The sequence below is a fragment of the Coloeus monedula genome (genome assembly GCF_965178545.1).
Source record: "Coloeus monedula genome assembly, chromosome: 14".
Lineage (NCBI taxonomy): Eukaryota > Metazoa > Chordata > Aves > Passeriformes > Corvidae > Coloeus > Coloeus monedula.
The window spans coordinates 3832773-3846910 of record NC_138794.1 but is presented as its reverse complement, the minus strand read 5'-3'; the positions used below and the strand labels follow the sequence as shown (position 1 = coordinate 3846910).

At 41.4% G+C, this 14138-nt stretch overlaps 1 protein-coding gene across 1 annotated transcript in view; it reads right to left on the bottom strand.

The window, feature by feature from the left end:
* The window catches only part of SH3GL3 (SH3 domain containing GRB2 like 3, endophilin A3), a gene marked incomplete at both ends in the record, with an annotated part of 42462 nt that extends 36349 nt beyond the window's left edge, over positions 1–6113 (bottom strand). Inside the window, one exon of the mRNA XM_082290940.1 lies at positions 6069–6113. Within this exon, the coding sequence (XP_082147066.1) occupies positions 6069–6113 (45 nt within the window). The remainder of the gene's footprint in view (positions 1–6068) is intronic.
* Between the last annotated feature and the right edge of the window lie 8025 nt (positions 6114–14138).

Below are 14138 nucleotides of genomic sequence, written 5' to 3'. Positions count from 1 at the left end.
TGTTAAAACCTGCATCTTCAATTCTCAACTAGTCATAAAACTCCAGCAGTGCCTTTCATGAACAGAAAAGAGACCAACAGTGAGAACTCAGCACAATACAGAACTAGAGCGTGGCAATAAACCAGGGTGAAAGTGACATTAACGTAAACAGAAGAACTTGTCCTTAACAATATCATTATAAGACCAAGTCTGGGGTTTATATGGTTTTTACAGAAGCTGTGGAGAATGGGATGCATTTTATATTTGAATTACGTATGTGTTTAGAGAAAGTGGTTGCACTGCAACTTCAGGTAACACCAAGTGCTGCTGAAAAAATCTCAATGCAGTGCTGCTGCTGTGCTTCACTTGGCTGTTTGTTTTTCAGCATTGCAGGATTCTCAGGAGCCTGCACTGCAATGTATTACCCAGCATGTGCCGCAGTGACTCAGGCAACAGCAGGAGCTTGGGATGGAGTGCCAGCTCTCACTCGACTTTCAGGATGCCTGTGCAAAACTCTACAGCAAAGCCAAGAAGCTATAAAAGGAGATGAATTCAAGGAGAAAGTTCAGCTCCCACTCTATTATGCCACTCTCTATTGCAATGCCATTCAGACTTTCATATATAAATATTTTATGTGTAAAATATAAATAACCTCCTTCCAAATTGCAGCTGCATCTCTGCTAGGTTTCCAATTTACTGCATTATGATCCCTCTATTGCAGGCTCTGAGAGCTGCATTGTTAAAGGCTGCAGAGCACATGACCTCTACCTTCTGCTAACTTGTACATATGCTGACTGAAACACTCATAGTTTCGTTTTGCTACACTTCTGCCTTACTGGCAGGCTACCTTAGCAGCTGATAAGAAGCAGAAGTAGTATAATCATTTATTTCAAAACATATCAGAATAGAAACTAAATTCTAATGTCCTTTTCACCCGTTCTTCTTCCACAATTCTGTAAGATTTGAAGAAAAGTAAATCCAATTATCTAATAAAATGTAGGAATAGGACAGAAGCTTTCTCTCTACTACTGTCATGGATTTATCATGCCCAGTTCACACTGGCTGTTAAAGGACAGTATCTCTAACAGACTGTATGGTAACAGCTTATAGTCCTGGGAAATAAATATAGCTGCGTGTAGGCAATAAAGTTTCCTTTCATGTCTTACTGTCAGGATCAGGTTCTCTTAGTATAAAGTTTACCAAAGTACTTCCTTTGCTATCAAGCACTTGTGTAACTGAAGCTTTTGTGTATTAACTCAGTGTCAACACAGACTTTAAAAAGGCTTAAATATTATGTCTGGGCTAGTATCTACAACATAACAGAGAAGAAAAATAGTCAAGAGAACAAAAAAAACGAAAAACACCACTATCACCCCAAATAACCTAACAACAAAATCCAATCACACAACTTATTATGTCTGGGGAACAAGGTGGTCTTGATTCTGAGCTGGTTTTCACTCCAACAGACTGGATCAAAATGCCACATAAATTAAAGGAGCAAAAGCAGAAATCTGGGAGGTATGAAGCAGCATCCCTGCAACTGTTAGTGATAGCTGAAAGTTTAAAAACTCTTAAAAAACAGTAAAAGGCTTTTTTAAAAATGCTAAAAAAATTGCAGCACTTGAAAAGAGAAATGCCACTCAGGATACATAAGAAATTAAAACACAGAGCGTATTATTGATACATTTATTACACTAGGCTAAATCATTTTCAGAAAGCAAAAAAAAGTAGTAACAGGTTTTGGTTGTTTTGGTTAGAAAATCTGTTCCCCCTTAAGCTCTATCTATAGACAATAGAACCAGCTCCTGATTCACATTCTCTTGGAGCCTTTCTTTCTCCACTGACAATAGGAGAAGGTTTAAGAACCCAGCCTGCAGAGGCTACAGTAGCTGTTGATGATCCCATTACAAATAAGGTATTCACAATAGTTGTGAATATTGGTAGTTGTGTTTCCTCAGAAAAGCCTTACTTTCCACTAGCTCTGAGAAACTAAGCCCAAGAAATACAATATGAATAAGCTGTTGAGAGTGAAACTGCTTCTACACACAGCCTTCAGCTACAATTAATTAAAAAAATATTTTATAAGTGTGAATTCAAACTCAACAGCAGATTTCCTATGCCAGTATCGTGGCTGAGCTTTCAAAACAGCCGAGGGGAGTGAGGTTCTGAGCTCACCAGCCTCCAAGTACTTCGAAAAATCCCACATCTTTACACAGAGATCCTCACCTGGCTGTGGTTTTAGAGCACAGCAGAAATCAGAAATGCGTCTGACACCTATTAAGGCTTTCTTATTCACTCTCTGTGCCTCCTGCTTTTCTAAACTCTAAAAATACTCCCAGTATGCACCAGAAGATGCAGTCCTCCCACCACCTGGGTTATCCCACATGCACAGCCACCACGAGAACAAGGGCTGCAGAACCAGCAGGCAGAGATACACACACCTACATCAAACGCTTTCAAATCGAAAACAGGAAAACAGATCAGATCTGGCAGAGGCTGAAAGCAACAGGACACAAACTCTCATTGCAAACACAACTCCACGAAAGTTAATTTAAAAAATTATATTTGAAAATATATTTAAAAAAAAAAAAGCTGGATTTCATGGGAGTTGCACATTAGTTAATCAGCTTTGAGAAACAGCCTGGCCTTGCTTATCAGCCAGTGAGAGGTGCTAAGACACTTCATGGGTTCTGCTTGGTATTTCATTAGTCAAATGAGTTATACTCCAGGAATCACCACTGATATTTAATGGAGAGAATGGAAGTGATCCTCATTGCAGTCCACTTTCAATTAAAGAACTTCAATTTAAACTTATAACCCAGTAAGCAGAAAGCATAGTAAAGAAAATTCTAATAGCGTGAAGGGTATTATCACTACATAACAGACACAGAAACTTTGAGACACATCCAAGCTTTGGGTCTATCCATTCTGTGACACCAGGGGAAGCAATCATTAGGGGACAGACAAGGGAGTAGCACTGCAGCTTTATATATAGGAATGTACAGAAAAACAGCTAAGACCCTACTGCCCCTGGGGTGCAGACCTCCCTGCAGGAATTTCAACAGATACTGTAACACAAGAGTTCTTTTCTAGATCTCACTACCAGACACTTCAGTGAAGAACAACAAACACATGCAATTTTCAATGGGAAAAAAAATACAATTGGGTAAAAAATTCTAGGGGAAAACCATCAGAACACTTCTTGTGAATTACTGGATTGCAAACAGACAGACCCATGGTGACTTTTTACTACACCAACCAAGTTTGCAATAGCGTGTCATGCCTGATTTTGGCAAGGGCGTTAGTGACCATAAAAGTTAGCTGCTGACCTTTCATAAAGCAAACACTCATTTACTTAACTGTAACTTCAGACAAACCAAGCTGACAAGCACCAGACAAACATTCCAGAAACCTCAACTGCATGTATAAAATCAAAATTTTTGCTTTTTTCCTGGACTCCTGCACTTAGAATTTAAGCCTACACACAAAGGTGATCACCACCAGTCAATGCAAAACCTGTACACAAAGACACACAGAAGAGGCAGGCCTTCTACAACAACAAAACTGAAATGCAGCTCTTTTGCAAAAAAGTTCAGTGGTTCAGTAAGAGTAAGCAGAATTATTCCATAACTCCATTTATTTTATTTTACTTAATCTTTTTATACTCTACATCAATACTACTCTACATTTCCTTTAGAACTGTAGTTTATTTATGGAACAGAAGTCTATTTTAACATGGACACAGTATATATATATGGATCTTGTCACTTTTTTGATATTTATTCACATTTCTGAATGAACTGTTAAATACAGACTGTCTTAATACACTTGCTTCAGCCTTCAAATTTTTTGTCCTTAGGTTCTGTCAGCTTTCAAATATTATTCCTTAATCACATGCCCTGGCACAAGTCTCATTCCCTCCAGTATTCCTCAATGTCCTCTGGGACATTTGCCAGTCTTTGTCATCTGCCCCCATTCTCCTTTGGGAACACTAAAGGAATTAATTTCATTCTTTCCCCAAGCAATGCCTGTCTCTGCTGTTAACAGTTACCATTGGCATCTCTCAGCCACTCAATACACAAAGGTCTGTGTCTCCTTAAGTGATCCCACAGTACTTGGAAATTTAACAAATCTTCTGTAGAGAAATACCTCTCATGCTCTGCATTTGCTTGCTTTAGCACTTTGTAAAAGAATTCTTCTAAAAGATGGAATCCCAGTATTTCCACTTTTCATGTTCCACCTTACTTTTGTCAGTTCAACAACTTTACACATCTAGGCATGACTGTGCCTCTGTGTGTCAGAGATAAGCAGTTTCATTGTTTAGACATGGGTGTTTTGATCCACTATACATATATGTTATTTCTTCTGTTATTTTCCACTACTATTTTGCCCAACATCTTATCTGAATTCTTACCGAATGAGCTCCTAAGAAGTGTCTTATGTTACCTCATGTAGCAGAAAAAAAAAAAAAAAAAAAAAAAAAAAATTATCTTATTCCTGGACTTGAATTTCCTAGTAAGCAGTATTTCTGTCCATAACAGCAGACTTTTTCAATCAACTGATAAAAAATTTCTTGCTGAGTTCTACATTTGAAAATGAGTCAAAACGTTACTTTTGACCCTGAGAAGAAGAATATTCTTATGCATTGCAGTTCCTCACTGTATTGAATACTGGAAGTCATACCACAACTTTCCAATAAATGTGGTCAAATTCAATATATCCTACAGCTCCTTTCTGCCATTATTACTACCTTTATCAGATCTCATCCAACCTTTTTTGTTTGTTTGTTTACCTAACATCTGAGCAGGATTAAGTAACCTGCACTGTTACTAGTTGCAAGACAAGATGACTCTTGTGGTTACCTCTCAAACTTCCTCAGTTAAGTATCTTCTGCATCTCGAGTTACAAGCTTACCACAGCAAAGGCTGCATCACTTACCAGCATGTCAAATGCAAAACAAGCCAAAAATCTTTAATAACTTGTCCTTGGATTTGTTTGCCCTGCAGATCGAGCATTTTCTCAAAAGAACAGTGAAAGTTAACTAAAAGATACCAATTCACAACATTTTTCAGGATCAGTACATTCCACGAAAGAGAGCACACTACTGAAACATTAGATACAAATATTTAGCATCTCTGTATCCAAACGAAGTGCAGATTCTGCACTTGGGCTGCTGACAAGCTACAGAGCTGAAGGAAGACCTAGAAAGAGGACAGCCAAGCATTCAATGAACCTTTATTTTCTTCACTCTCACCAAGACGAGCAGCTGTCGGATTTGACTGAATAGGTTACAGGTTAATTTCGATATTATCATTATCATTAATGACAGCCAACACAAATACAGATCTCTTTGACTTGGAATGAGCAAGCAAAGCAGCTGAGACTTCCAAAAACCTTCAGTGGAAGAATCCCACCGCAGCCACATCCTGAAGCCCCGCATCAATGCGGGCTTTTGCGCTGGCACCATCCTGCCGTGGAATGCAACCAGTCTACCTGCTTGGCAGAAAGGCGTTTCTCTCTTAAAAGAAACCAGCTAAACTATTAAAGCAAAGCACATTTAACAGAGAAAAGAGATAAAGGGATCGGGAGAAGATGAAGATTCATTCTAGAGAAGATAAGGGTACAGCATCTAGAAAAGGAGGGAAAACTCTAGAAACATCTGATACCCTCTGCAGGACAAATACATGGCATTCCAGGTAGGATAATAAACCAGCAATTTGTGGAAGATTAAAACAATGAACTCTTTAAGGGGAAGCTGCTACCCTACAGGCTGTAGCTTTAACGGAGGCCTCAAAACACGAACACGAACCCACCATTAAATAACAATTGTTAATCAGTAAAGGCAAGACATGAAGCCCCAAGCAAAAGAATGGAACGGGCAACCTTCTCTTGTGAGAACAACACAAGAAGCTGACAGGCAAAAACACAGGCAAAGGACCCGGAGGTAAAGCTGAAGGAAACACTCCCCGGAGATGCCAGGGTGATGCTGCCACAGACGGAGGAGGCATCCGCCGCGCCGTGCGGGAGCGAACGCTGGGCGAACCGCCCATCAACAGCAAAGCCCGCCCGGGCCCCGCCGCTCCCCGTACCTGGCTGGCTTTGTGAAACTGCTTCTTGAGCCCCGCCACCGACATGTTCGAGCCGCCGCTGCCCCGCGGCCGCCCGGGCCCAGGGCCGCCAGGTCCCGGCAGGTCCCCGCGCCCGGCCCGGCCTCTCGCTGCGCCCTCCGCGCGCCGCCGGGAGCATCGCCCTCCGCGCGCCCGGCCGCCGCCGCCCCATTGGCCACCGCCCGGCCGCATGCAAATGACAGCGGCAGCGGCGCCCGCCCATTGGCCACTCGCGCGGTTATGCAAATGAAGCGCTGGAAGACGCCCACGGTGCGCTGTCGCATGGAGACAGCGGCGGGAGCCGGGCGGGGGGACGGGAACCCACGGGGAGCACCCACGGGGCACCGCACCCACGGGGAGCACCCACGGGGAGCACCCACGGGGAGCACCCACGGGGCACCGCACCCACGGGGGGCACCCACGGGGCACCGCACCCACGGGGCACCCACGGGGAGCACCCACGGGGCACCGCACCCACGGGGGGCACCCACGGGGAGCACCCACGGAGCACCGCACCCACGGGGAGCACCCACGGGGCACCGCACCCACGGGGCACCCACGGGGCACCCACGGGGCACCGCACCCACGGGGAGCACCCAAGGAGCACCCACGGGGCACCGCACCCACGGGGAGCACCCACGGGGCACCAACGGGGCACCAACGGGGCACTGCACCCACGGAGAGCACCCACGGGGCACCCACGGGGAGCACCCACGGGGCACCGCACCCACGGAGAGCACCCACGGGGAGCACCCACGGGGCACCGCACCCACGGGGAGCACCGCCGGGGCACCCACGGGGCACCCACGGGGCACCGCCCCTGCGGGGAGCACCGCCCGGGCACCCACGGGGCATCCCGCTGGCAGGGAACGCTGCCCGAGCACCAAAAGGCCAGTCAGCTGCCTGGTTCCATCTGTCTTATGTCTAATAAGGCTGAAAACGTCTCATAATGGGTCTGTCTCATTTCTTGTGGTTCAACGTAGCATCTCTAGCTGAGCTCATTAACCTCAGGTCTATTATTGTAGGTAGTAATTTAATTATAGCTCTTAAAACATGAAAGCTCTTGTAGTAGTCCAGAACACACCTGGTTGGTGCTGTGCACCAGAACAAAATCCACTTAGTAGTGTGATTCCAAACCTGCAGCGATGCTGCTCAGGGTTCCAAAGGGCACAGTCTCTCACTCAGAGGAGCAGATGGACTAGAAAGAGCTCTGCTGAAAGGATGTTTTAGTTGGTTAGTTGGTTGTTATATGTGGGATTGATTGGTTATATACTGAAATACGACTGTGTATCAGGAATGTGCTGATATAAATTGGAGATGTGGTTCTGCCTTCATGGAAAAGCACTTTCAGGCGACGCTTAGATTCTGGGGAAGATAAGCTCTGCGATAATGCTGCTTGATCCTGGCTGTAAGGATACTTGGGAGTTATGATTCAGCTGAAACTTATGCAGAGACCTGGGGAGCAGTTCAGAGATAAGCTTTGCTGGCTGCAGCAGGGCTCTCTGTTACTCACTGCCATGCTCACTGCATTTTGATTGGGTTGGGAGAGAAAGGCATTTCCAGAGTGTGTTATAATTACTTCTTTAGAATAGCAAAGAAGAAAAAGAAAGGCATTTCCAGAGTGTGTTATAGTTACTTCTTTAGAATAGCAAAGAAGAAAAAAATGTAAGAACTTTGAGAGTGATTTTCACATTGTAAATTGGGAGAAAGGAATCGCTGTTTGCACTTTTTAGAAAGAGTTATTATACCACTAAGAAATTAAGTGTGAAGACAAACACATTAATGAGTTAAGGATCTGGATATTACTTGACAAAGGACTCTCTGTAGAAGAGGCAGAAGAGAAAGCAAAGAGGAGAGCACCAGTCAGCATTTGCTCTGGAAGGTTTTTGGAAATGTTTGAAAGAAGCTTGCAACCACCATGCTATCTGGTGCCACCTGTGTCTAGGGAAAGAGCTTTTTCGGCCTCCTTACAAGTAAATATGATTACACCTCAGACACCTGATTTCAGTAGTTGTTTCTCCTCCCTAATTGAAACTGGCAGCAAGATGTTAACTGCCAGGGCCAAATTAGGTATGGCTTAAATTAGCGACACATTTGTAGACACCTCAGGTGAGGAAATAAGGTCTAAACGAAGATATTGGAGCTCCATAAAAGGAACTAAAGCAAGCTCTTACTGTACTATGGAATTAGGGAGAGAAGGCAGCTTTGGCTAATCTTCGCCTTTAAGAATGGCTGGACCAGAGCAAAGAAGGAAGGGGTTTGAAATAAATCGCTGTGGAGGGGAATGAATGGATTAGGGAGTTGCTGTTGCTCTTAGCTGTAAAATTGGATTAGATAAAGAACTTTAGTAAGGCTGTATGCCTACAACTTTTTTTTTTTAATCCTGCTTGTAGCCCAAGGATAGCAGCCATGTTGTCTCTGCTGAAGTGATACAAGAATTTGCAAGTGGGAAATGCCCTGTGGAAATTTCACTTCAAAGCCTAATTGCTCAATGACACAGACAAGGTGAAAACCTAATTAACGAGCCAGCTTGAATAGTCCAGGTGTTAATGACTTGGTGGAGGCACCCTGAAAGACGCAGGTATTCAGTTCAGATACAAGTCAAAGTTATAGCTTGGAGTCAGTAATAGAAAGTGGCTAAGGAATGTTGGAAGGCTTTATAATCACATAGTTAGATCTCATGGAAAAAAAGGATTGGAATTTGCTGGGTGATAATCCTTAAGTTTTATGCAAAGTTAGTGATTTAGTCTGCAAAATTAGGGAAATGAGAAATCCTACCAAAAAATGGGAAGTGGTTCAGATAAATGCTGATGTGATGGTAAAAAAGCTTCTCTTAAAGGTAACTGTTACAAGTAGAAGAGGTCAGGGCATAGTAACACAAGGGCAGAGTGAAAAATACTTCACAAAGGGGGCCTTCAGGGCAAAAGTTCCAGATGTCTGTGTATTTAAACAACAATTACAGCTCCACTACTCAGGAAACATTAAGTGCATGAGAGGAATCCATAATGGCTCCAATATTTTACTGAATCAGGTGTGCTAAAATGGACAATGAAATTTGTGCAAACTGAGAACTCCTAACTGGATTCAGATCAAGGTAGTGACTAGAAAATATGCACTGCCTGCTTACATGGGAGAACTGTGCTTGAAAACGGGTCCTGTGAAATTCAAACAAGATAGACTCGTGGATAAATGGTTAAATTTATAATTCACTTGCATTTCAGTATGGCTAATACTATGGAAAAAACACTGTCAGCAGAAACTCCATCTAAGGATATGGCAAACAATCTCTAAGGTGTTTGGTTTTCAATGAACAAATCATCTTACTATGAACAAATCATAAACTAGAAATATTGTTTAAATTATCTAGAGGCACCTTAGCATTTGAAATTACTTGGAATTTGAAGCCAACTACATCCACATTCGTTTGAATGTCTTAAAAATAATGAAAACTGTCATTGAAATACAATCTGGGTCTTTAGTGGTTACTGCCTTAAAAGAAAACATCAAAAAGGGGAGGAAAGATGAGTTTGTGATGAAATTCTATTGTATTTGATTCTGGGCCACGCTGACTACTTTATTAAAGCACTTTTTAAAAAATATTTAAGCCTTAAGGAAAAGATAAATTACTGTGCATCAGCTTATCATGCAATACATTTCAACACAAGGCATTAGGAGACTTTGGATGTACTCACCTGATCCAGGACAAGAGCAAATACAGTGAGCAAGACTCTCAGACATGATGTGATATCCATTAATGGTCTGTAAGGATTCTCTGTATGTAATGACAGGGCAGATTACCTGGTTAGTTTTCATGTTAGTTGTCAAAATTGTGGCAATAGGCTGTGTTTTTTGGTCACAGGAAGAGAATATATTAGAAACTTATTGTGTAGAAAACAAGCATTTGGAAAAGATGATCCTCTAGGAAAAATATGCCCTTTGAAAGAACAATTAGCCAATAACCCATTCTACAAGAGCAAACTTGTAGAAAGCCTTCAAAATAAAGGAGGCTCAGATTCATCCAATTTGACAATTCTAGAATAAAGAGGGGATTACTAAACTGAATTGACACACTTAAGTTTTGACTCAAGCAAATGAAGTAATATATAACATAGTGTTCCAGAGTGAAATCCAAAGGACTAGAACACTTGGTGAAATTGGTCCCAAATGTCATCCATTTCATTATTTTACAGGTGTCACTTGGGAGCTGACACTGCAAAAGCAATGCCAGCAGCAAATTACCCCAAGAACAAGAACAGAAGATAATCCTTCTGCAAAAAATGCCCAAGACAGTAAGGACATCTCATGTACCTGTTTCAGCACCCTTTCTATATACTTAAATGAAAGAATTATTTATAATTAAACAAAAAAAGTTGGTCATACGAAGACACGTTCATGCGCACGAGCAGGCCAACACAGCGTTTCTGTTTCTCCAACGCTACCAAGCAATTCTGCAGGTCAGCACATTCTGCACAGATAAACTGGCTCAGGTATTTTTGACAGGGCTTTACATTGCAGTATACATTTCATAAGAAATCATAAGGAACGGAAAAGAACAGACAGTTTTCTCTGCACAGCCAGCACTGGCCAGAACTTGGAAAGCTCCCCATTCCAAACGGACGCTTCTGGCAGTTAGAGCAGGAATATGTGACCCTGGGGCCAGCAGACACTCTGGCTAACCTACTGCAGTTGTTTAGGATGCTTATGTTTGCTCCCCAGATCTTCTAACTAAATGTAGCTCGTGAATTATTTTTGGCATATGTGACTGCTCTTCTCAAGCTGACTTTCCATATGCGTTGCTTTACCATTATCCAGATCTTTGCTTCTCTTGTCTCCTTCCTGTGTTTGTATTCCACATGCTTCTCCATGATACTGCACCTACCTTCTGTCCTCACTTTGCTAAATCTCTGGCTGTTGCTCTGCAAGTATCAATAACAAAACAAAAGTTTGTTAGGTCTTATGCCATTAAATAATAAAGATGGTTCTAATTATGTATTTCTTTTAAAAAGACATATAAACAATTTAGGTGAGTTCAAAATCTAGATAGAGGGGTTTTTTTTAAGTTACATATGTCCATACTATAAGGAGATACTCTAATTTTGAAAACTCAACAACCTACTTTTTTGTGTATAGAGCTCTGTCATTCTGAAGCTTGTAAAAATTAGTAATCCTAATCTTGCAAATTATACCATGTGGATGGATTCCTGGACAGTTCCAGCTTGGAGATATTGTAACTTTTAGGTGTCTATGTTGCTCCTGGTATCACTAAAAAAATAGGTTTTGCAATTAATGTATTACCTGGGTACTCAGTGCTCTCAGAAAACTCTAGATTGCTCAGAAGAAAATTAGTTATGTGTGTAAATTAAAACAAAGATGTGACTGCCCAAAATTACTCCACAGAGGAAACAAACCTGAAAATACTGGAATATTACTAATCCAGTATACCCAGAGCATTTTTATTTCCTCCTCACTTGCAGTTTTCAACTTGCTAAACCATTGGAAGAAACCTGTAAGATGTTTCCTTTTGGATAGATCTATTGCCCTAAATGGAAACATTTCCGTTTTCTGACCAAATCGGAAAAAAACATCACTTAAACTTTGAATCTCATCATTGTCAGTGCAGCAGCATTACTTCACACGAGCAGCTGGTCTGCCTGCTTCATCCCTCCGTGGATGTGCTCCCTCCAGGGACTGCATCCCCCCGAGTGCAGATCCCTGCGTGGGGCTGCTCTGGGAGCAGCGGTGGGAGCTGCGGTCTGAGCACAGCACGGCCAGCAACGGGAACCGAGCGCCTGGGTACCAGCGGGAGCTGCTCCGTGGAGGTACAGCAAGGTAACAAATCCACCAGGAAAGGCTGGGTTGGGAAAAAAACCCTTTTGCTATTGGAAAATACCAAAAAGAAATATGTGGCCATTTCTGAGCTGAAATGTCTTAGCCTCTTTTCTTGGGAAGAAAAAGCAACCTATTGTAAAACCCTATGTGATTTAAGAGAAAAACAAATGTTGATGGATCAGCAATAACCACAGAAGGAACATCTCTCTTTGTGGTGGCCTTTCTGAAATAGCTATGTTCCTTCTGATTAAAGAGTAAGGCAAAATAAACTCTTAACTTTTGATGAGTCATGGCGGTAATGTGGAGAAATGTTGCTTTGATTTAAATAGATTATACCCGAGTTCTGTGCTGCTGATTCACAGGTGACAAAATAAAAGTACTGATTGTCTGCACGCAGTTGCCTGTGTTCATCAGAAAATGCTGAGACTCTCATTGCTGACAATGCCAGCAGAAATTTGAAGTCAAAATGTTGCTAGGAGAGTAGCACTAGCTTCAGAAAGGTGTGAAGGATATTCACGGTCATGTTAAAATTACTGTACCGTAAACTACTGTATCATTCTGTTTCAAAGCAGAATGTTGTGTAAACTGGATCACGTTCACTGTCTGAAACCCGATCTAGAATTTCATATAACTGTTATTCAGGTACAGAACAAAGGTTTAAGTAACATCTTAGCAAGTCTTGATCTTTATAATGATGTTTTTCAGTGGAAAAAGGCCACACTGAAAACCAGCACATACTGCCTTGCCTTGCTTAGAGAATGCAATGCACAAGCTTTTAAAAATCATGATTTATTCAGCTTTATCAGAGAAATAAATATATAATCAGCAAGAAATCTGAGTAAAAATCTGCAAGGACACAGATTGCATGTAGTGAAAGGAGACAAATAGTAAAATGAAGTAAAAAATCCAGTGGTTTATCTTCTCCATGTGTAAATAGATGCCTAATTCTATTTTAACTTGCAGAACAGAAAATTTTAGCAACTCTGTGACACAGAGTCCTTATATAATACACAATGTGGACATTTCAAAGAGTTTGACTGATTTTTAAAAGCAATTTGAATATCAGTAAGTATCTTGTAGCAAGTTTGTGAATATTCAGGCATACCTGAATTTAACAAAACTTTTACAACATAGATGTTGTTTTGCTTTCAGTGTAATTTAATAGGTCTTTTGGGATCTGCCGTGTTTGAACATCTGGGAAACATCATATGTTGTCTGTTGATCAATGAGGCAACAGGAAAGGCATGATGTGACACAGATGTTAAATATGGCAATACTCCATAGACCAACTGGATCACAAATGGGAATGATCAGACTTTGAAAAATCTGATTAAGATTCATTGACTGGATAAAATTCAACTGGGTTTTTATTTCCCTCAAATTTCCTAACTGGTCTTATAACAGTATTATAGTGGGTATTATTGTGGTCAATGAATTATTGCAAACTGGCTTATTTGGAGGAACAAAACAACGTAACTGAAGACAAGGACTTTTACTATCAAATACTCTACAGGAAGATGAATACAACTTGCCAGATCCCTGCTGTCTCATCGTGAAGATTAATGTCTACTACTGGATAACTCTGCCACTTCTCGTAAAACAAATAATATATAAAGCAAATTTATTGCATTAGTTTAAGCCTCTGTTAATTGACTAACTGCCACTATAGTAAGAAACCTTTTTCTCTCTCATATGCAAAAGAGAAATAGTGTATATGAATTCCTTTAACTGTTACCCAGGAATGCCACCTCCTGGCTATGTACAGAAACGCCCTTTGAGAGGGAGAGGGGAAAAAACCGCTTTCATTCCGTAGTTCCCATAAAACCATTTCAGTTAAATAGATGTTAAAAATATGTGAAATACAGACATGCCTCCTGTCACACTTCCTATCTTGCTCGTTGAAATGTAAAGGTACTCAGATATTTACTTTTCTAAAGAAATTGGGTGGTTTAAAATAATAAACACACCTGACATTGACTTTCTGTAGAAACAATCTTAAAGCTGTTGTATTTAAAGGTAGCAGCTGAATCAATATGGTAAATGAAAATCTGACCTTACTGAAGCTGACAGGACTTTTGCCACTGACTTCAGTGGGGCCTAAACTTTCAGCCTGTAGTTTTTGAAAGCTGCTCCTATGAAGTGGGCTTGAATTGTCAGAAGTGTTAAAGGAAAACAGACATATATTCTTCTGCAATTCAGTGGGCACAGGCTTATAAAGGGGAA